We start from the raw sequence: 22,273 nt of genomic DNA, 5'->3' as shown, positions 1-22,273 counted from the left end.
TCTGGCTTACTTCACTCTGTATAATGGGCTCCAGTTTCATCCATCTCAGTAGAACCGATTCAAATGTATTTTTTTTAATGGCTGAGTAATATTCCATTGTGTATATGTACCACAGCTTCCTTATCCATTCGTCTGCTGATGGACATCTAGGTTGCTTCCTTGTCCTGGCTATTGTAAACAGTGCTGCGATGAACATTGGGGTACATGTGTCTCTTTCAATTCTGGTTTCCTTGGTGTATATGCCCAGCAGTGGGATTGCTGGGTCATATGGCAGTTCTATTCCCAGTTTTTTAAGGAATCTCCACACTGTTCTCCATAGTGGCTGTACTAGTTTGCATTCCCACCAACAGTGTAAGAGGGTTCCCTTTTCTCCACACCCTCTCCAGCATTTATTGCTTGTAGACTTTGAGTGTGGGCCTTTTACCTCCTCAGGCAGGTTTGTTCCTAGGTATTTTATTCTTTTAGATGCAATTGCAAATAGGATTATTTCTTTAATTTCTCTTTCTGGTATTTAACTGTTAGTGTAGAGAAATGTAACAGATTTATGTATATTAACTTTGTATAACTTTATCAAATTCATTGATAAGCTCTAGTAGTTTTCTAGTGGGCTCTTTAGAATTTTCTATGTATAGTATCATATCATCTGCAGACAGTGAAAGTTTTACTTCTTTTTTAATTTGGATTCCTTTTATTTCTTTTTCTTATATGACTGTTGTGGCCAGAACTTCCACAAATGTAAAAGTGGTGAGAGTGGACATCTTTGTCTTGTCTTAACCTTAAAGGAAATACTTCCACATTTTCACCATTGAGTATGATGTATGATGTTAGATCTCGGATTTTCATATGTGGCTTTTATCATGTTGAGGTATGTCCCCTCCTTGCTAATCTGCTGAGCAGTAAGAGATATTTTCAGATGATAATGACCAATAAAGGGTTAACATCCAACATATACAAACATCTCATAAAGCTCAACATCAAAAATATTATCAACTTGATAAAAATGGATGATCAACAGCACATGAAAAGATGCTCAGTATTGCTAATGAACAGGGAAATGCAAATCAAAACCACAAGGAGATATCACCTCACAGAGGTCAGAATAGCCATCATTAAAAAGAAAACAAAATATAAAAGTTGGTGAGGATGTAGGTAAAAGGGATCTCTCCTACACTGTTAGTGGGAAAATAGTGATAAATATTGATAAATATTCTGCAGGTAAATTGGTACAGCAGTAGCCAATTTTGAGGTTTCTCAAAAAACTAAATATAGAATTACCATATGACCTAGGAATTCCACTCCTGGGTACATATCAGAAAGAAACAAAAAGACTAATATGAAAAGATTCATGAAGCCCAAAGTTCCTAGGAGCATTATTTATTATTTATAATTGCCAAGGAATGGAAGCAACCTAAGTGTCCAACAACAGATGAATGGATAAAGAAGATGTGTTTTATGTAGACAATAGAACACTACTCAGTCATAAAAACAATCAAATTTTCCCATTTGCAATAACATGAATGGACTTAGCAGACATTATTCCTAGTGAAATAAGTCAAGCAGAGTAGAAAAATACTGTATGATATCACATATTGAATATTAAATATACAACAAATGTGTGAACAAAACAGAAAAGGAGACTTTTCATAGATGTAAAGAATAAACTAGTGAACTAGTGGTTTATCAATAGGGAGAGTGAAGGGGAGGAGCCAAAATAGGGTTGAGGGTAAAAAAAGGGTTTCCTGTGGTATTATATAAAGTCATGTGTATGAAAATTTTGAAAAACTGTAAAGCACTACAGAATTTAAAGAACCTTACATCCAATTTTTTAAAAATTTTTAAAAACTGGCTCTGGTATCATTTTACCTTAAAATTTATCACTAAAATTTCACAAGAAAGTTCAGTTTAAGATAATTTGTGAACCAAAATTGTTTGCTTTTTTTTTTTTACTTTTATATTTATTCATTTATTTTGGTACCCTCAGCAGTTATCACATTTCTTATCTCAAAACCAAACTTACATGTATATTTAAATCAGAGATTTCTATTTTTTACATTAAGATAATATATTTTTCACACTCATTTAGTTTTACAGACTTAGGGCCACAAAAAATATAACTACTTCAACTGAAGAAAAAGTGAAAGTGAGTGAAAGTCGCTCAGTCACATCTGACTCTTTTGTGACCCCGTGGGCTATACAGTCCACGGAATTCTCCTGCTGAAGGAAACTAGCATAAAATCAATGATTTAGAAGGGAGAGATTGTGGTTGTAGTGCTTGGTGCAGTAGTGCACAATGTCTGGGGAATTCGCTGGCTACCCAGTGATTAACACTGGGTGCTACTACTGCTTCACAAGTTCAATCCCTGGTTGGGGAATTATGATTCTGCAAGTCAGGTGTCCCCCACAATAAAGAGCATACAAAGTCTGAAGGAAAAATAGTGCTGGAAATTCAGGACAATCTGCTTTCTTTTCTGGCATTGACAATGATAGATTCATTATGTCTGTGGTTAGCATCAGACTTTTGGCTACTTCTACCATAAATTACATAAAAATAAAATATAAGAAAGTTAAAGATAATTTATAAAAACTCTTATTTTATATAACAAAGCAAATCCCTCATACATACATCACACTGAATGTTTACTACTCAGAAGAGGCTTTCTAAAATATTTAACATTGGCTATGGATCATGTATAAGTCAGCTCTAGTGGCTCAAGTGGTGAAGAATCTGCCTGCAATGCAGGAGATCAGGGTTCAATCCATGGGTTGGGAAGACCTCTTGAAGAAAGGTTTAATGAAACTAGTGAATATCTTTCCCTAAAGGAGATATACCTTAATGAAAACACCCTCTGGACCATAATATGAAACTAAAGTGCAAAACAAGTTCTTTTGAATCTGCTTATGTGAAGATCATACTATGAAGAGAAGTTTAGATGATGTAAAAAAGAAAATAAAAATTACTAGTTCAACTAGTTTGTTTTTACTAAAAGTAATGGCTGTCCTCCATGTTAAAAAAAAGTCATACACTATGCAATCCATGCACAATGTAAAGTCACAGTTATTCATTAGATGGATGGAAAGCTGAATCACTCAATATATGGCTATAATTTTAATACAAAATTAAAACCATAATTGTTTTAAATTATGACACATGACCCCCAATGTTCATTGCAGCAGTATTTACAATAGCCAGAACATGGGAGCAACCTAGATGTCCATCCACAGATGAATGGAAAAGGAGTTGTGGTATATATATATATACACATACATACAATGGAATATTAGTCATAAAAAGAAACTAAGTCGATTCTAGTGAGGTGGATGAAACTAGAGCCTGTTATACAGAGTGAAGTAAGTCAGAAAAATAAAAAACAAACATCATGTATTAACACATATATATGGAATCTAGAAAAATAGAACTGATGAACCTATTTGCAGGGCAGAAATAGAGACTCTATAAACAGAGAACAAACATGTGGACACAGCGCGGGAAGGAGAGGGTGGGGAAAATTGAGAGAGCAGCACTGAAATGCATACATTACCATATATAAAATAGACAGCTAGTGAGAAGTTGCTGTGTAACATAGGCAGCTGTATCTAGTGCTCTGTGACAGCCTAGAGGGGTGGGATGGAACGGGAGGTGGGAGGGAGATTCAAAGAGGAAGGGGACATACATATACTTATGGCTGATTCATGCTGATTTATGGCAGAAACCAACATAACATTGTAAAGCTATTATCTGCCATTTAAAAATAAATAAAAAGAAATTCATAAGTAGTTCACCAAATCAGGCTAACAAATGGTGACCTGTACACATTTTAAAACTCTTCCATCAAGTAACTTGGAAAATTAAGGTGCTTCCACTAAAAATCATTGGTTATTTGGACAATAGCTAGAACATTTGCATGTATTTTTTTCAGAATGAAAAGGATCTCAATTCTCAATGAAGCAGAAAATACTGATTAACTGTGATTTAGTTAATAATAATGATAATGCAATGATAATGCATTGATAATGATAATGCAATACATGTTTTAACATAAATTTCTGTTTCGTTTTAACTACCAATATAAAATTTTTAGTTTATATTGTAATCCTACTCTTTAAAGAAAACTAATTATGTGGTTAAAAGTTGCCTGTATTTCAGCAAGCTTATTTTATCTTTTTGATAATAATGAATTTAGAAGTCTAGTTCCATAGAATTTTTCCTTTCTGACAAATATATAAATCAATTCATAGTGAAAATTCACTCAAAGATCAGAAATACTTGTATTCTGAATATTTCTAAATGAAAATTATCCATCACTTATTCTTGTTTAAATAGAAAAAAATATTGTATGCTTGTAATTTAATTAAGATGACAATTTACTATGAAAAATACTTTTATATAAATAACCAAACCCCATTACCTTATAAATATCCAAAAATCCACACTGGTGGTCAAATCTTGTGTACAGTTCATTCAGCATGCTGATTACTTGCATGGGGGTACACTGGGCACATATGGCTGTGAAGCCAACGATGTCTGAAAACAGCATGGTGACATCATCAAACTTTCTGGCCTGTACTTGCTGCCCTTGCCACAGTTGCTGGGCTACATCACCAGGGAAAATAGAATATAGGAGATCCACTGTTTTCTTTTTCTCTTCTTCCAGGGCCTGGTGAGTTCTTTCTAAAGTTGCTTTTAATTTATCCATCCTCTTCTTCAGCCCATCCTGGGCCTTTGCCTGCTCGCCAACCAAGATGACATCTCGAGTAGCATCATGGATAGGGATGTCCGAGAGATGTAGCCCTCGTCCCATAAGTTCATCCAACTTGTCCACACATGGAGAACCCAAGAATAAAATGGAATTTGATTCCGAGACATGGATCATTTGTCCTTTAACTTCCATCACCTGCAAAATTAACATGGAATTTTAGTCAGCACTTGTCACATAGTAGGTTCACAAAAATTAATTTATTATCAGATGGAGAAGAAGAATAAGAAATTAGCCTTACAGACTTTCTCCATATAGGCAAGTCTAACTGTTATTTGGGGCCAATATAAGTTATGATTCTAAATAGAAGAATTTGTTATTGTTTTCCACTTGGCCACTTTCTTACAAGAATGATCAAATGGAAAGAGAGATCAATGAGAATTGAAACAGAAAAACATTTTCATTCAAAATGAAATTGTACCCAGGTATATCACAAAACTGGTTCACCAACCAGTTCAAAAACTTTCTACCTGCTTAGTAATAATAGAATTTGGATAATTCACCTGTCAAAATACTCGATTTAATTGTCATTAAAATAAAACTCAGAAAATAAGTCCAGGAGACTAGATGAATCCAAATAATTGTTTAGTCTTATGTAAGTCATTTTTTTCATCTGTTGTAGTCCTATGAAAGTATACTGATTCTTGCACTGACTAGATTAGTTGACAATTCATTTGGTCTTAAAAACAAAAATGTAAGCTAAATTTCATTAATAAGTATTAGCAGAAAAGACTATCAATTAACTAGCATATTCAATATAAGCTAAAAGCAGCCCCCTCCCCCAAGTCAGGATAGTATTAAAGAAACCCAGCTAGTAAGATAAAAAATCTGAATATATAGTAACTTAAATCTATCCCTCCTTTCTATGCTTTTTGGAGAATTTGGAGAATTGTTGTTTAATGAAAAACTTCATGAACACTGGCTCATGTTATCTTAGCTTAATGCCCTAAAGAACCCTCAGGGGAGATGAACACCAGCAGGAAAGGAAGGGAGTCTTAGGCTATATTTATCCAAATACACTTACTTGGGTTAAGATAGGACATTTCAGCACATCTCATGAGGAAGCTAGTTGTCATTACCTGAAGAGAGTGCTAAGTGCTAAATTCCTTCAGTTGTGTCTGACTGTTTGCGACCCCATGGACTGTAGCCTGCCAGGGTCCTCTGTCCTCTGCCCTGGAGTGGGTTGCCATTTCCTCCTCCAGGGGATCTTCCAGACCCAGGGATCAAACCAAGTTCTCTTATGTCTCCTGCACTGGCAGGTAGGTTCTTTACCACTAGCGCCACCTGGGAAGCCCTGAAGAGGACTGCCTACAAATTGACCGAGATTGTGTATCAGTTTTATCTATGTCATTTTCCGCAACTACATGGAATGTGCTCAATAAATTTATTTTCTTTTGATCTTCATAGCATGAAGTAGTTGGGTTAGTTGATGAAATTGGAGGCATAGAACAAATATGGGGTAAAACTACAGAGATTTTGACTTCTAAGCCTGCAAATATTTGACTTTGTTCCCCCTACACCATTTACCAAGATCTAGTCTATATAAGGAAAAAATGAATCCTTGCTTCATGTTATAAATTTTATGAAACAAAATGTTCACTTTTTATACAGAGTCTGCTAATGTTCAGTATTTCATCATTTTATACATAATTTATTTATTGAAGTGTTTATTGAGTGTTCTCTATTTATCAATACTGCCCTGGCTGATAACCATAAAAAGATAATACTAGGTTCCCCTTTTAAAAGATATCACACGATAAAAATGAGAGACACAACTATGTAGCCCATAGAATAGAATGAAGAAATACTTCAATTCCCTACTTAAGATAGGCTGTCAAAAGACTGCAGGCTATGGTTTGAATACAAAGAAAGCAATTGTCCTGAGAAGTATTTCCAGATTATTTCATATATGCTGGGTATGCTTTTGGGGGGGTTGTTAATGATACATACTTGTTAGACTATTAGAAGTGTAATAAAGAAGATACACGAAATGTACAACCTCATAACTTGAAAATTAGTACAATCAGTTTTTTCTTAAGATTTAAGGTAAAAGCAAACCTCTGACGCTCATATAGTTAGACCTCCATCTGGTCTCTTTTTTCTCACATTTCTTTCTAATTATTTTCTTTTTCTTCTACATCTTACTTTTTTCTCCCTTCTTCCCTTTGTTCTTTGGACTTGCTCTTTTGCTTTCTTTTTCAACATCCTATCTTCATATACTCTCTATCTCTCCTGCTTGCCTGGCTTTCTTTGTCATCAGTGGTTACTTCATTTCCTTGTTGGTTCTTCATTTTTGTTTCTCCTTTTTTCCCTATGTATTAACTTTCACATTTCCTATCATAAACTGACCTTTTTCTTTTCTGCCTTTGCTTCCACCTCTTTTTATTTTAAATATAAATCAGTATATGTATATAGGCGTAAATATTATATATTATTTGCTATATGTAAAAAATATGCTTTTCTTTAACTTACAAAGAAGCTAAATGGCATATACTATATTCCATCTCAAAAAACCCATAAATATATTCCTGATTTATATATGGCATAGTTCATTTTTTTGAAATTTCTGACAGAATAAAATAATCTCTTTTTTAAATTAATTATTTTAATTGAAGTATAATTACTTTATAATATTATGATGGCTTCAAAAATATATTAGGGCTTCACTGGTGGCTTGGATGGTAAAGCTGGTAAAACCCTATTCAATGCTGAGAATCCTGGCAGTTGAATAAGCAGAATTAAGGAGATTAGAGTAGAGAAGGAACACTCTATGAAGAGCTGCAGAATCTAGTTTTTATATAAAGGATTGAAATTTTGACACAGAGGATTGTTCCCAATAGACATTTCTGTAACAATGGAAAATATGGTTAGTGGGACTAAAGAATGATCTTTTAAATTGTATTTGATTTTCATTAATTTAAATTAAAATACGTATAGCCACACCTGGCTAATGGACTAAACAGCATAGCTCTGAAGTAAAATTTGTGACTCCAGTATTCGATCCATCATTTGGTCAAAGTATTATCTCTCATTTGTTTGTGGGCAAGAAACTGTTTAATACTTGGATCACAGGTTTTTTTCTTTTAACAATGCCATAGAAAGTTTAAGAAAATATTAAGTATAAGAACTTTACTCAGTTCTAAAGATGGAGTTACGGTTAAGACAAGTTACGGTCTCTGCTCTCATGGAGCTTATATTCTAACAGAGGGGATGATATATATATATATAATTTTTTTTTTAAAGAAATGACAGGTTATGGAGGGCTGTGGGACCCTCTTGCCGTAGAACAATTAGATACTTATTTTAAAAAATACTTATGAGTCATCTTTAAGAGATGGTTTCCAAGTACATCCCCATATACACGCACTAGCAAAAGGAACAAAGAAATTAAAACAAGGCAAACAAACAAAAAGTGAAACCTTGATCTGAACCCCCAACAGGAGCAGAGAGAAACCAGGTTGTCCTGAGAGTCATGTGGAAAGAACACTTTTATTGGAATTCTGAGACTTGGAACATTTATAATATTAGGGAGCTTAGTCACAGATTCTTGATCTGAAGCTTCATCCTCAGAGAGGATTAGAGAGGTCTTTAGTCAACTGGCACCTAAAACTTTTCCATCTTAGGCTCTCAAGATTCTCAATATGATTAAGCTCAAGCAATGAACAAAAGCAAATAATGAACACGGATTTAGATGACAAGAAACTGAGTGATGGGAATGTCAGCTTCAGAATATACAGCAGCTATATATTTACAAGTAAAGATACAATTACAGGGCAAGATAAAGGACAGAAATGGTATGGACCTAACAGAAGCAGAAGATATTAAGAAGAGGTGGCAAGAATACACAGAAGAACTATACAAAAAAGATCTTAATGACCCAGATAACAATAATGGTGTGATCACTCACCTAGAGCCAGACATCCTGGACTGCAAAGTCAAGTGGGCCTTAGGAAGCATCGCTACGAACAAAGCTAGTGGAGGTGATGGAATTCCAGTTGAGCTATTTAAAATCCTAAAAGATGATGCTGTGAAAGTGCTGCACTCGATATGCCAGCAAATATGGAAAACTCAGCAGTGGCCACAGGACTGGAAAAGGTCAGTTTTCATCCCAATCCCAAGGAAGGGCAATGCCAAAGAATGTTCAAACTACTGCATAATTGCACTCATCTCACACGCTAGCAAAGTAACGCTCAAAATTTTCCAAGCCAGGCTACAACAGTATGTGAACTGTGAACTTCTAGATGTTCAAGCTGGATTTAGAGAAGGCAGAGGAACCAGAGATCAAATTGCCAATATCCATTGGATCATCACAAAAGCAAGAGAGTTCCAGAAAAACATCTATTTCTGCTTTATTGACTATGCCAAAGCCTTTGACTATGTAGATCACAACAAACTGTGGAAAATTCTGAAAGAGATGGAAATACCAGACCACCTTAACTGTCTCCTGAGAAATCAGCATGCAGGTCAAGAAGCAACAGTTAGAGCTGGACATGGAACAACAGACTGGTTCCAAATTGGGAAGGACTATGTCAAGGCTGTATATTGTCACCCTGCTTATTTAACTTATATGCAGAGTACATCATGTGAAATGCCAGGCTGATGAAGCACAAGCTGAAATCAAGATTGCTGGGAGAAATATCAATAATCTCAGATATGCAGATGACACCACCCTTATGGCAGAAAGCTAAGAGGAACTATAAGAGCCTCTTGATAAAAGTGAAAGAAGATAGTGAAAAAGTTGACTTAAAACTAACATTCAAAAAATGAAGATCATGGCATCTGGTCCCATCACTTCATGGCAAATAGATGGGGAAACAGTGGAAACAGTGTCAGACTTTATTTTTCTGGGCTCCAAAATCACTGCAGATGGTGACTACAGCCATGAAATTAAAAGACACTTGCTCCTTGGAAGAAAAGCTATGACCAACCTAGACAGCATATTAAAAAGCAGAGACGTTACTTTGCCAACAATGGTCCATCTAGTCAAAGCTATGGTTTTTCCAGTGGTCATGTATGGATGTGAGAGTTGGACCATAAAGAAAGCTGGGTGCCAAAGAACTGAAGCTTTCGAATCTGTGGTGGTGTGAAGATTCCTGAGAGTCCCTTGGACAACAAAGAGATCAAACCAGTCAATCCTGAAGGAAATCAACCCTGAATATTCATTGGAAGGACTGATGCTGAAGCTGAAGCACCAATACTTTGGCCACCTGATGCAAAGAGCCGACTCATTGGAAAAGACTCTGACGCTGGGAAAGATTGAGGGCAGGAGGAGAAGGGGGAAACAGAGGATGAGCTGGTTGAATGGCATCACTGACTGGATACACATGAGTTTGAGCAGGCTCTAGGAGTTGGTGATGGACTGGGAAGCCTGGCAAGCTGCAGTCCATGGGGTTACAGAGTTGGACACGACTGAGTCACTGGACTGAACTGAACTGAACAGAGAAAGATAAGCACCAAGAGACTATAAGGAAGGAGCGGTCAGTTAAAAGCTTAGAACAGGTCATAATGTAAATGACAATAGTATTTACCTCAAATAATTGTAATGAAATAATTACATACAGGCCTCTTTACCATGTTGAGTATGATATCTGGCACAAATGAGCCTTTGATAAGTATTAGGTGACCTTACTGTGGGTTTTGAAACTACCTCAAGCCTCCTAAAATAGAACCCCTTATTGTTGAACTCAGAAACTGATTTTTTTTTTAAATAAGTAGTACATATGATCCTGAAATTTCCATAGACAGTAATTATTGTCTCAAATGTCATCTTGCACAATATAATTGTAAATGAAGTATAAATAAAGAAAATAAGGGATGGAAAGGAAAGACAGATTGCATGGAATAACAAGCCAAGTTGGTAAAGGGTAAGGACTTGAACCAGACATCTTGATATACACAGCCACAGTGTAGACTGTCAGAAAGAATATTTTGGATAAAACAAAGAGTGAAATATGAAGTTCAGAGATGACTTAAAGTTCAGACGGGAACAAGACCACCAAATTCCCTATGAATATATTAATCAAACGTAAATCACAGAACTGTTTCAACAAATGGTATAGACAGTTTTGTTTTAACAAGTTTATAAATGACTTTCCTTCATATCTGTGGAAACATTCAAGATGTAAAAGGATCCATTACATTTTTTCATTGGCTTGGTACTACATTTTATGAGAGGAATTATGTTAATTTTGCTATCCAATTTGGGTATTTGAGTCTCCCATAAATGTTTGCCAAAGGTCTGCCTGACAAATCCTATTTGTCACCCAATAATATCTCTTAATTGTCTCTTAGTTTGCACAACACGTAGCATTTTCAAAATGCTTCCACAGACATTGCTGCATTTTGTCTTCTCGAAAGTGTAAGCAGCACACAAAGTTGCTATAATCGAGGTAGCTAAGACCAGGGAAGGTTGAGTGAGTTGCCCGAGATCACACAGTTAAGTTAGAGAGCCTTAAACTGCCTGCCCCAGTGTTCTTTTCATACATAGTGTAAAGAGCTGAAAGGAGTGAGAGCTTTTGAAACTAAAAATGTTCAGAGTTTAAAGCCTAGTATCACCACTTGCTGGCTGAGTCACCATACGTGGATCACATGGCCTCTCAGAGGTCTAGTAACATCATCTGTAATGATGTAATGTAATGATGGAATAAAGGCAATTTTATGGAACAGCATTAGGATAAAGTTTAAATGAAATAATATATATAAAAGCTTAGCCTAATACCCACATAAGTATTCACTCAGTTTCTCTTAGTTATTATTGTTACTGTTATTAATCATTATGAAATAAGACGATGATGATTTGATTGGTGCCATAGAGATATTATAAACAGGAAATAATAATAATGCAATTATGTTAGAGAAATCATAGTTATAGTTTATGAAGCTATGTTACACAGGCATGGTTTACAAATTATTTTCAGTAACAGTGAAAAGGTGTAAACAACTTTCATGTTTATAAATGCATTTCTACTTAAGTGATTTATGACCTGTCAGTTAAGAAAAAAGTTTCACAAACTATACAAAATGCTATATAATTAAAATATCACAATGAAGGTTGACTTTGAATTGGCAAATATCTCAGACATGCATTATCAGAATTTGTCTTGTAAACATCCCCATGAACATGAACAATGTATAAGAATTCCTTGTCAAGACAATAGCATTTAGCTGAAGAAACATGCCCTGGAGGCTGCCTATTATAGTGAAAAATGTCATAGTTATTGGAATATGGCAAGGGAAGCATTCCAAGATGAGTAAAGGAAAATTCAAATCCCCACATCAGACACCCTTGGACAATAGGTCCTGTACGAGGATGATGATTCCCCAGAGCGTTTGGCTTTGAATTCCAGTGGAGCTTAATTTTGAGAGTCCCAAAGGACTGGGAGAAACAGAGGCTTCACTCTTAAAAGATATATACAAAATCTCATGCACACTGGGACTTTGGGCAAAAGCAATAATTTAATAGGAGCCTGGACCAGATAGAACTTCTGGACTTGGAATGTCTCCCAGAGAAACGCTGGGGGAGGCTGTGGCTCATCCAGGGGACATGAGACACTGGTGGGAACCATATGTGAGGACATTCTGCCATATGAACACTACCACTGGTGGCTGCCACTGTGACTCATTAGTGCCCCGACCTGGCCACGCTGAAAACCCAGTTGCCCTGTAGGCAACTGCTGGGATGCCTTAGGTCAAACAACTAACTGGCCAGGGACACAGTCCCACTCATCAGCAGAAAGGTTCCTAAAGACTTCCTGACCCCATAGATACCTATCAACATGCCCCTAGATATGGCCCTAACCACCAGAGGATCAAGATCAAGTCCTACCCACCAGTGGGCAGGCACTGGCACTTCCCTCCTAGAATCCTATATTAGCCACTAGACCATCTCATTCACCAAAGAGCAGATACCAGATGCAACAAAACTATGGTCTCACAGCCTGAGAAACCAGCCCACTCACAGCAGGACAGACACAACCTTGGGACCAGCTAGACATGGACCCAGTGCATCAGCAGGCCAATGCAAGCTTCAGAACACCATGGAGCAAATACCAAACTGTCAGGAACCATCACTCACCGCCACCAACAATCTAAAATGAGCTCTGTGATCCTGGACTCCAGAAATCAGCTCTGCCTGCCAGTAGGCCATCACCAGCCCCAGGACCTGGTTTTGCCTGACAGTGGGTGAGCAACAACCACAGAATCTTCAGCCAACAGGGAGCTAGCACCAGCCCTAGGGCTCCACAGGGTTCAACAGCCAGTCACCTCATGGCCAGGCCCCATTAAACAACATCCAGCAGCATCCACACAAGGCAGGACCTGGCAACCCACTGGGCTAGGAGCCAACGAAGACTACTAGACCCCCATGTATTTATCCTGCCACAACAGAAGGATCCACAGTCCTCTCAAGGGAAATCCCTAGAGCATATAACCTGGTGACAAGAGGGGAGTGCACTGTTGGGAAATATAGGACGTCTCCTACTGAAGGCTGTGTTTGCAAGGCTGAGAAATGTACCAACATACCACATACATACATATACAAATGGCAACCTATTAACAACAACAAAAACGAAGCAGAAGAGTGCATTTCAGATGAAGGAACAAGATCAAACCCCAGAAGAAAAACTAAGCGAAGTCAAGAGAGACAACCTATCTGAGAAAGTGTTCAGAGTAATGATCATAAAGATGATCAAAGAACTTGGGAAAAGAATGGATGCACACAATGAGAAGTTAGAAGATTTAACAAAGAATTAGAAAAAAAACAGAGATGAAGAATACAGTAACTAAAATGAAAAATACAATAGAAGGAATCAAAATTAGACTAAATGATACAGAGGAACAGATCAGTGAGTGGAAGAAAAGTAGTGAAAATCACTGCTGCTAAAAAGAAAAAGAAAAAGAGTATGAAAAGAAACGAGAGCAGTTTAAGAGACCTCCAGGACAACATCTAGCCCACATTCACATGATAGGGGTCCTAGAGTTCAGCACCAGCAAACAAGCTTTAGAAAAAATTAAAAACAAAAATTTCCAGGTGAAAAAGTCCATAAAGATAAGAAAATGTGAGATGAAAAAGCTCACTGGTAAACGAAAACATACAGTAAAGACAGGAAGTCATCCACACACAAAGTTATTAGACAATGAAAAAAGACAAAAGTGTAAAATCATTTATAGCCACAATAAGTAACTAAGGTATATTCAAAGTAATTGTGTGCAAAATATAATTTTAAATGATCTAAACTATCAAAGTCATCAAAAACAGTAATTGTAAGGAGAGGACAATATGAATGCAAGGTTTTTAAAATGCATTTGAAATTAAGAGAACAGCAACTTAATCATGTTTATATAGTTATACAAAGACCTCATTTCAGCTGCAAACCAAAACTGTATAATAGATGTACATTCCAAAAAAAAAAAAATCCAAACCTGACAGTATAGTCATCAAATCATAAGAGAACAGAACAAAAGAAGGGGAAAAAACCTACAAAAACAAATCCAAAACTATTAACAAAATGACTATAAGAACATATATATTGATAGTTACTTTAAAGGTAAGCTAACTAAATGCTCCAACCAAAAGACAGAGAATGGCTGAATGGAAAAAAAAAAAATGACCTGCATATATGCTGCCTTGAAGAGAGTCACTTCAGACTTAGAGGCACATACAAACTGAAAGTGAGGGGATGGATGGAGAAAGGTGTTCCATGCAAATGGAAACCTATAAAAGCCAAGAGAGCAATATGTATACCAGACAAAATAAACTTTAAAATAAAGACTATTACAAGAGACAATGAAGGACACTATTTGATGATCCAGGAATCAATCCATGAAGAAGATATAACAATTGCAAATATAAATGCACCCAAATACAGAACCCAAATATATAAGGCAAATATATATATATATATATATGGCAATCATTACCAGACAAGAGAGAAAAAACTGAGAGTAACGCGATAATAGTAGGGGACTATAGCACTCCACTTTCCAATTTGGGGTATCACCTTCAGCTTCTTTAATCAGTGTTTCATAGTTTTCAGAGTACAGGTCTTTCACTTCCTTAGTCAAGTTTATTCCTTTACGTGATTTTAAACAGAATTTCTATTTTTATTTTTTCTTTCTGATTGATCATTATTAGTATATAGAAATGCAACAGATTCCTGTATATAACCTTGTATCCTGTAACTTTGCAGAATTCACTTATTAGTTCTAATAATTTTGAGATGGAGATTTTAGGGCTTTCATATAAAGTATTGTATTATCTGAAATAGTGACAATTTTACCTCTTCCCTTTCCATTTGGATACCTTATATTTTGTCTTCCTGTCTGATTGCTGTGGCTAGGAATTCCAACACTACGTTAAATAGAAGTGCCAAGAATGTGTATCCTTGACTTCTTCCTGGCCCACAAATGGGAGGTAGGCAATCAACAAATGGGAGAATAATTACAAATGCAGAGGTTCTCCCCAAGGAGCAAGGTTTCTGAGTCCCAGACCAGGAGTCTCACACTGGGAAGGTGAGCCCTGAGAAAGTTTGGTTTTGAAGGTGAGTGGCACTTACTTTCAGGAGCACCAGAGGACTATGGGAAACAGACTTTCCACTCTTAAAGGACACACACAAAATCTCACACAATCTGGGACCTAGGGTAGAAGCAGTAATTTAACGATAGCCAGGATCATATTCACCTGCTGATCTTGGACAGCATCCCAGAGAGTCAGGAGGTGACTGGATCTTAGACTCTAGGGACATAGACACTGGTGGTAGCCAGTTTTGGGAACTTGTTTACCATAAAGTCACCGCTGCTGGAAACCACCATTTTGGAAGCATCCCTCTAGCTTATTATCCCTGGAGCCTAGCCCTGCCCATCAACATGTCTGCCCCGGTAAGTGGGACACCTCAGGCCAAGCAGCTGGCGGACAGGAAAACAGCACTGCTCAACAGCAGGCCAGCTATGTGAAGACTCCTGAGCCTACAGCTTCCTTGAGACACAGCCTTGTTCACCAGAGGGCGCAGGATACAGTCCTGCACACTAGAACACTGGGAATAGGTCAAGGACCCCAGGTCCCTGCAGGCAGAGACCCCACACACCCATCTGTAGGCACCAGCCCAAGAACCCTAAGGGCCCTGATCTTGCCCAGCAGCAGTCCAACACACCAACTCCAGAATGCCCGGGGGCCTGCAACCAGAGGTCTCCAGGACCTAGTTACCTGCAACAGAGAGCCAGGACTAGCCTAATAACATGGCCTCATCCACCAGTGGGCTGGCACCAGCCTTGAGACCACTTGAGCCATGACCCCACCAACTAATAGATCAATACCAAGTCTGGGACATCTAAAGAACTCAGGCAGCCACTCAGGGACCCAGTCTTACATGCCAGTGGACTGGCACAAACTTCAGGAAACCACAGAACCCACAGCCAGCTGTGTCAGGAATCAGCCCCACCTACAAGAGAGCTGACATCAGCTTTGCAACATTCAGGGCCCTGCAGACAGAAACCAAGTGATATGGATCTACAAACCAGTGATACAGCACTACGCCCAAGATCCCTTGGGACTTATCTTTGATCACAACCAGGCCAACAACAGCCCTAGAATATGACTCCCATTCCAGGCCATGGCCCAACCCATCAGCAGGCCAATACCAGATCTGAGACACCTTGGACCTTTCAGCCAATGGCCCCAAGATTCAGCACCACTCACCAGTGAACTGACATGAGCTTTGGGACAACCCAGAAACTGTAGCAATCTGTGTCAAAAGCCAAAATTTCCACCAGCAGTCTGACAGTAGATCCAGGACTCCAGGTGCCACAACCACCCACCTCAGAATCAGATCCAGTTGCCAGTGGCCAGCCCTAGTCCCAGGACCATTCAGGAAGATGCAGCCATCCACCTTGTGATCTGGCCCCTCCTACCATTGTCTAGCACTCTACACACAAGGCAGGAGCTGAAACCTACCAGAGCAGAGATCAGCAACACCTACCCTTCCACCCATGGTAGTCAGCCCGACACAGTGGAAGAACTCGTGCAGCCTACATGGGAACTATAGGGCACTGCTAAAGCATAGCATTCTCTTCATGACCAGAGAAGAGCGTGCTACTAAGGTGCACAGGCAATCTGCAACAAGCCGCTTCTCTAAGGAAGTGATGTTGTAAGAGACGTAATCAACATATCAAATATATAAATATAAAACAACAAATTAGTCAAAATAAGGCAACAGGTAAATAGGTTCCCAATGAAGACACAAGATAAAACCCCAGAAGAAGAACTAACTGAAGTGAATATAAGTGATCTACCCTATAAATGAGTCTAAGGTAATAAACATCAAGATGTTCAAAGAACTCAGGAGAAGTTTGAATAAAATGGGAAAACTTTTAACAGAAAGTTAGAAAATAAAGGAAAAACCAAAGACGAAAAATACAGTAATTGAAATTTTAAAAAAATAACTAGAAGAGAAATAGCTCAGTGAGTTAGAAAACAGAGTAATGGAAATCACTGAAGTTAAATAGAAAAAATAAAAATAGAATTTAAAAAATGAGGACAGTTTAAGAAATCCCTAAGACAATGCCAAATGTACTAACATTGTAAGGGTCCCAGAAGAAGAGAGAAAGGGGAAGAGAATATATTTGAAGACATAATAGCTGAAAATTTTCCTAACTTAGGAAATGCTTTCATAATAGCACCATTAGTGGGAAAAAAAATGTGTTGTCTGCCAAGGAAATTCCTAAGAAAGATGCTTATTTGAATGTTTGGTCCTTTACTGAAAATTCCACCTTATTGTAATATTGGTTGTTGTTTAGTTGCTAAGTCATTTCCAACTCTTTGTGATCCCATAGCCTGTAGCCCACCTGGCTCCTCTGTCCATGGGATTTCCCAGGCAAGAAAACTGGAGTGGGTAGCTATTTCCTTCTCCAGGGCATCTTCCCAATCCAAGGATAGAACCTGAGTCCTGCAGTGCAGCAGATTCCTTACCACTGAGCCGCCAGGGAAGCCCCCAATCCCTATGGCCATCTCCAAACAGACATCTCCAAACAGACAGAGCCCTAAAACTTGCCTATGAGTCCACACAGAGTGTCAGTAGGGCCAAAGGGGACCTTCTGGAACAAAGTCGGTCCTTGATACATCTTAGTGCTTATTAGTGTTCCTAGATCCTGCCCCTCTCCAAACATCCTCATCTGGAATAAATAAGTAAATAACTTCACTTGTATCTTTACTTTTCTGTTTTTAGATTCCAAATATGAGGATATTTATCTTTCTATGTCTGACCCTACTTCACTTAGTATGATAATCTGCAGTTCCATCCATGTTGCTGCAAGTGGCATTATTCCATTCTTTTTAATGGCTAAATAATATTCCATTGTATACAAGGACCACACCTTCTTTATCCATTCATCTGTTCCATCTATGGTTTTTCAAATAACATTATTTTCTTTATAATAGATGAGTAACATTCCATTGTTTATATGGAAAACATCTTTATCCATTCCTCTGTGGATGGACATTAAGGTTATTTCCATGTCTGGGCTGTTGTAAACAGTGTTTCAGCGAACACTGGGATGCACGTATCTTTTTAATTATGGTTTTCTCTGGATACATGTCCAAAAGTAGGATTGCTGAATCATATGGTATCTTTATTTTTAGTTCTTCTTTAAAGGAAACCTCATACTGTTTTCCATAGTGGGTGCACTGATTTTCATTCCTACAAACACTGGAGAAGAATTCCCATTTCTCTACATACTCCCCAGCATTTATTGTTGGAAGACTTTTTGTATAGTAGGTATGATGACTGGTGTAGGGTGATTATCTTATAGTTTTGATTTGCATTCCTCTAATAATTAGCAATGCTGAGCATTTTTTTCATTTGTCTCTTGGCCATCTGTAGGTCTTTTTATTTTCGAGAAATGTCTCTTTCAATCGTCTGTTCATTTTTTACTGTGTTGTTTGTTTCTCTTGATACAGAGCAAAATGAGCAATCTGTAAATTATGGAGACTAATCTTTTGTTGGTTGCACCATTTGCAAATATTTACTCTAATTCTGTGAGTTATCTTTTCATTTTGCTTATGGTTACCTTTGCTGTGTAAAACTTTCAAGCTCAATTAGGTCCCATTTGTTTTGTTTTTATTTCCATTATTTGGGAAGACAGATCAAATGGATATTGCTGTAATTTATATCAAAGAGTGTTCTGCCTATATTTTCTTTTAAGAGATATTATCTGGTTTTACATTTATATCATTAATCCAAGTTGAGTCTTTTTTGTGTTCAATATTAAGGAATGTTATAATTTAATTTTTTTACACACAGCTGTCTGGTTTTCCAAGCACTATTTATTCAAGAGACTATCTTTCCTCCATTTTCAAGTCTCCTCTCCTTTGTTGTAGATTGACTGATCATAGGTGCCTGGGTTTATTTCTGGGCTTTATATCCTGTTCCATTGATCTACATTTCTCTTTTTGTGCCAGTATAATACTATTTTGATGACAGTAGCTTTTATTTTTTTTAATATTCATTTATTCATAGATTTATATTATTTGGTTGTGACAGGTCCCAGTCACAGCATGAGGGATCCTGGTTGGGTCATATGACATCTTTAGCTGCAGTGTGTGGGCTCAGGAGTTGCAGTGCACAGGCACAATTACGCTTTGGAACAAGAGATTCCAATTCCTCCACCAGGGACTGAACACACATCCCTTGCATTGCAAAGTGGACTCCCAACCATTAGACCACCACTGTAGCTTCATAGTATAATCTGAAGTCAAGGAGCCTGATTTCTGCACCTCAATTTTTCTCTCTGAAGATTGCTTTGGCTATTTGGGTCTTTTGCATCTCCACGCAAATTTTAAGATTTTTTTCTTCTCGTCCTGCAAAAAATGCCATCATTTTGATAGGGATGGCACTGAATATGTATACGGCATTGGTTAGCTTTCAATCAAAGAATATGGCATATCTTTCCATCTGTTTGTGTCACCTTTGATACCTTTCATTAGCATTTTATGGCTTTTAGAGGACAGGTCTTTTGTTCCCTTAGGGAGCTACATTCCTGGATATTTTATTCTTTTTCATGCAATGTTAATGAGATTAACTTCTTTAATTTCTCCTTTTGGTCTTTTGTTGTTAGTGTATAGAAATGCAAAGGATTTCTGTGTATTAATTTTGTATCCTGCAACTTTACTGAATTCATTGATGAGGTCTAGTTTTCTGGTAGAATCTTGTACACATGTACCCCAATGTTTATAGCAACACTGTTTACAATAGCCAGAACATGGAAGCAGCCTATATGTCCATGGACAGATGACTGGATAAAGAAGTTGTAGTACATATGTACAAAGGAATATTACGCAGCCTTAAAAAGGAATGGCTTTGAGTCAGTTTCATTGATGTGGACCACAATTCAATCCTTTGCCCATTAAAGAACATCTGGCTTATTTCCAGATTTTAGCTACTATGAATAAAGTTTTTATGACAATTCCTGTATAGGTGTTTTTGTATGAAGATAAGTCCTTGTTTCTCTGGATAGTCAAGCATGCAAATGTTGGGTCATCTGCACATTTATTTCTGTTTAGAAAAAGTGTTCCTTGGTAGAAATTATTTTTGTTTTTAAAATTGAAAACTAGTTATAATAGAGTATATCTGTGTGAAAGCTACTGGTTAGTTTTGGCTCAAGATGTTCACCCATGGCTATGGACCCATGAACATTAATTGTATATCAAATCTATTCCCCACTTCTTTCCATGCACAGGACTAGATTCCATTTCTCAGTTTCCCTTGTAATTAGCACAAATATGTGACAGCAAAATGTGAATGGAACTTACATGTACTGTTCCCAGTCCTGGTTCATAAACCTGTCCTGCACAATACTTCATGCTTTCCCCCCCTCACATGGGCTGAAATGGCAAAGACCCAAGAGCCCAGGCATTAGCTTGAGTCCCTTAGTAACTATATAGAGAAGGGACCCATCCTCTTAATTTGCAACATTTACTACCAGAAACATTTTCTTGAGAAAGACTTCTGCTTTGCTTGAGCTATTGCATAATGGCCATACAAAGTAGCCTACCCTTGCTAATAGAACTCTGAGGGAAGAACATTTTATCTACACCAAAGTCAGCCTAACTTATACCTGCATAACTTATATGCAGAGTATATCATGGGAAATACTGGACTGGATGAACCACAATCTGGAATCAAGACTGCCTGGAGAAATATCAATAACCTCAGATATGCAGATGACAACACCCTTATGGCAGAAAGCAAAGAGGAATTAAAGAGTCTCTTGATGAAGGTGAAAGAGGAGAGCTGGTTTAAAACTCAACATTCAAAAAATCAAGATAGTGGCATCTGCTCCCATCACTTCATGGTAAATAGATGGAAAAACAATGAAAACAGTGACAGACTTTACGTTCTTGGGCTGAAAAATCACTGTGGACAGTGACGGCAGCCATGAAATTAAAAGATGCTTGCTCCTTGGATGAAAAGCTATGACAAACCTAGACAGCACATTAAAAAGCAGAGATATTACTTTGCTGACAATGGTCCATATAGTCAAAAGCTATGGATTTTCCAATAGTCATATATGGATGTGAGATATGGACAGTTAAAAAGGCTGAGCACTGAAGAAATGATGCCTTCAAACTGTGGTGCTGGAGAAGGCTCTCAAGAGTCCCTTGGACTGTAAGGAGTTCAAACCAGTCAATCCTAAAGGGAATCAACCTTGAATATTTATTGGAAGAACTGATGCTAAAGTTGAAGCTCCAATACTTTGGCCACCTGATGTGAAGAGTGAACTCATTGGAAAAGATCCAATGATGCTGGGAAAGATTGAAGACAGAAGAAGAAGCAGACAACAGAGGATGAGACTGTTGGATGGCATCACTGACTCAATGGACATGAGTTTGAGCAAGCTCTGGGAGATGGTGAAGGACAGGGAGGCCTGGTGTGCTGCAGTCCATGGGGTCGCAAAGAGTCAGACACAACTGAAACAACAACTGCAGCAGTGCCAGTCATCTGGGTGTATAAGTATTAACACCAACAAAATTATTCAATTATGCCCTTGGCTAGCCATGAAAAATGAAACTTCTTCCAAGCAAGGCATCCCGCTGTTAAGGCATATGCAGACATATATCCCTGGCACAAAGATAAGTATTTTTAAATAAAGAGAGGAAAGGGGCAAGGAATGGAGGGGGAGAGGAAATAAAGGGAGAAAAGGAACACTCAGGAAAAGTAAATATGGTACTGCCTGCAAACCGCACAATTAAATAAAATGTTTACCCAGAGCTAACCTCTGTATGAGACAAAAATGCATTAAAAAATGTTTTATGTTCTTGAAATGGCCACTTCTACCAAAGACTACAAGGAAACTAAGCCCAAAGCAAAAACAATTTCTTGACTATCCAGAAAAATGAGGAACATAAGCTATTTGATAGCCAGAGATAATCTTAAACCCTATTTTATCCACTTTTAAAAAACATCTGCCATAAAAGTACCTTTTATTTCTCTCTCTTGCTCCTCTAGGAAGACATCAGTTAAAAATGAAAT

At 37.6% G+C, this 22,273-nt stretch overlaps 1 protein-coding gene across 1 annotated transcript in view; it reads right to left on the bottom strand.

Annotated features, from left to right (window-relative positions):
* Nucleotides 1-22,273, bottom strand: part of GUCY1A2 (guanylate cyclase 1 soluble subunit alpha 2) — a 273,648-nt gene that overhangs the window by 58,353 nt on the left and 193,022 nt on the right. The window contains exon 5 of the mRNA XM_081543221.1: nucleotides 4,407-4,892. Within this exon, the coding sequence (XP_081399347.1) occupies nucleotides 4,407-4,892 (486 nt within the window). The remainder of the gene's footprint in view (nucleotides 1-4,406; nucleotides 4,893-22,273) is intronic.

The sequence above is a fragment of the Giraffa tippelskirchi genome, chromosome 11, assembly GCF_054371585.1.
Source record: "Giraffa tippelskirchi isolate mGirTip1 chromosome 11, T2T-mGirTip1v1.2.pri, whole genome shotgun sequence".
NCBI lineage: Eukaryota > Metazoa > Chordata > Mammalia > Artiodactyla > Giraffidae > Giraffa > Giraffa tippelskirchi.
The sequence above is the reverse complement of the archived record's forward strand: the minus strand, read 5'-3'. Positions and strand labels throughout refer to the sequence as shown.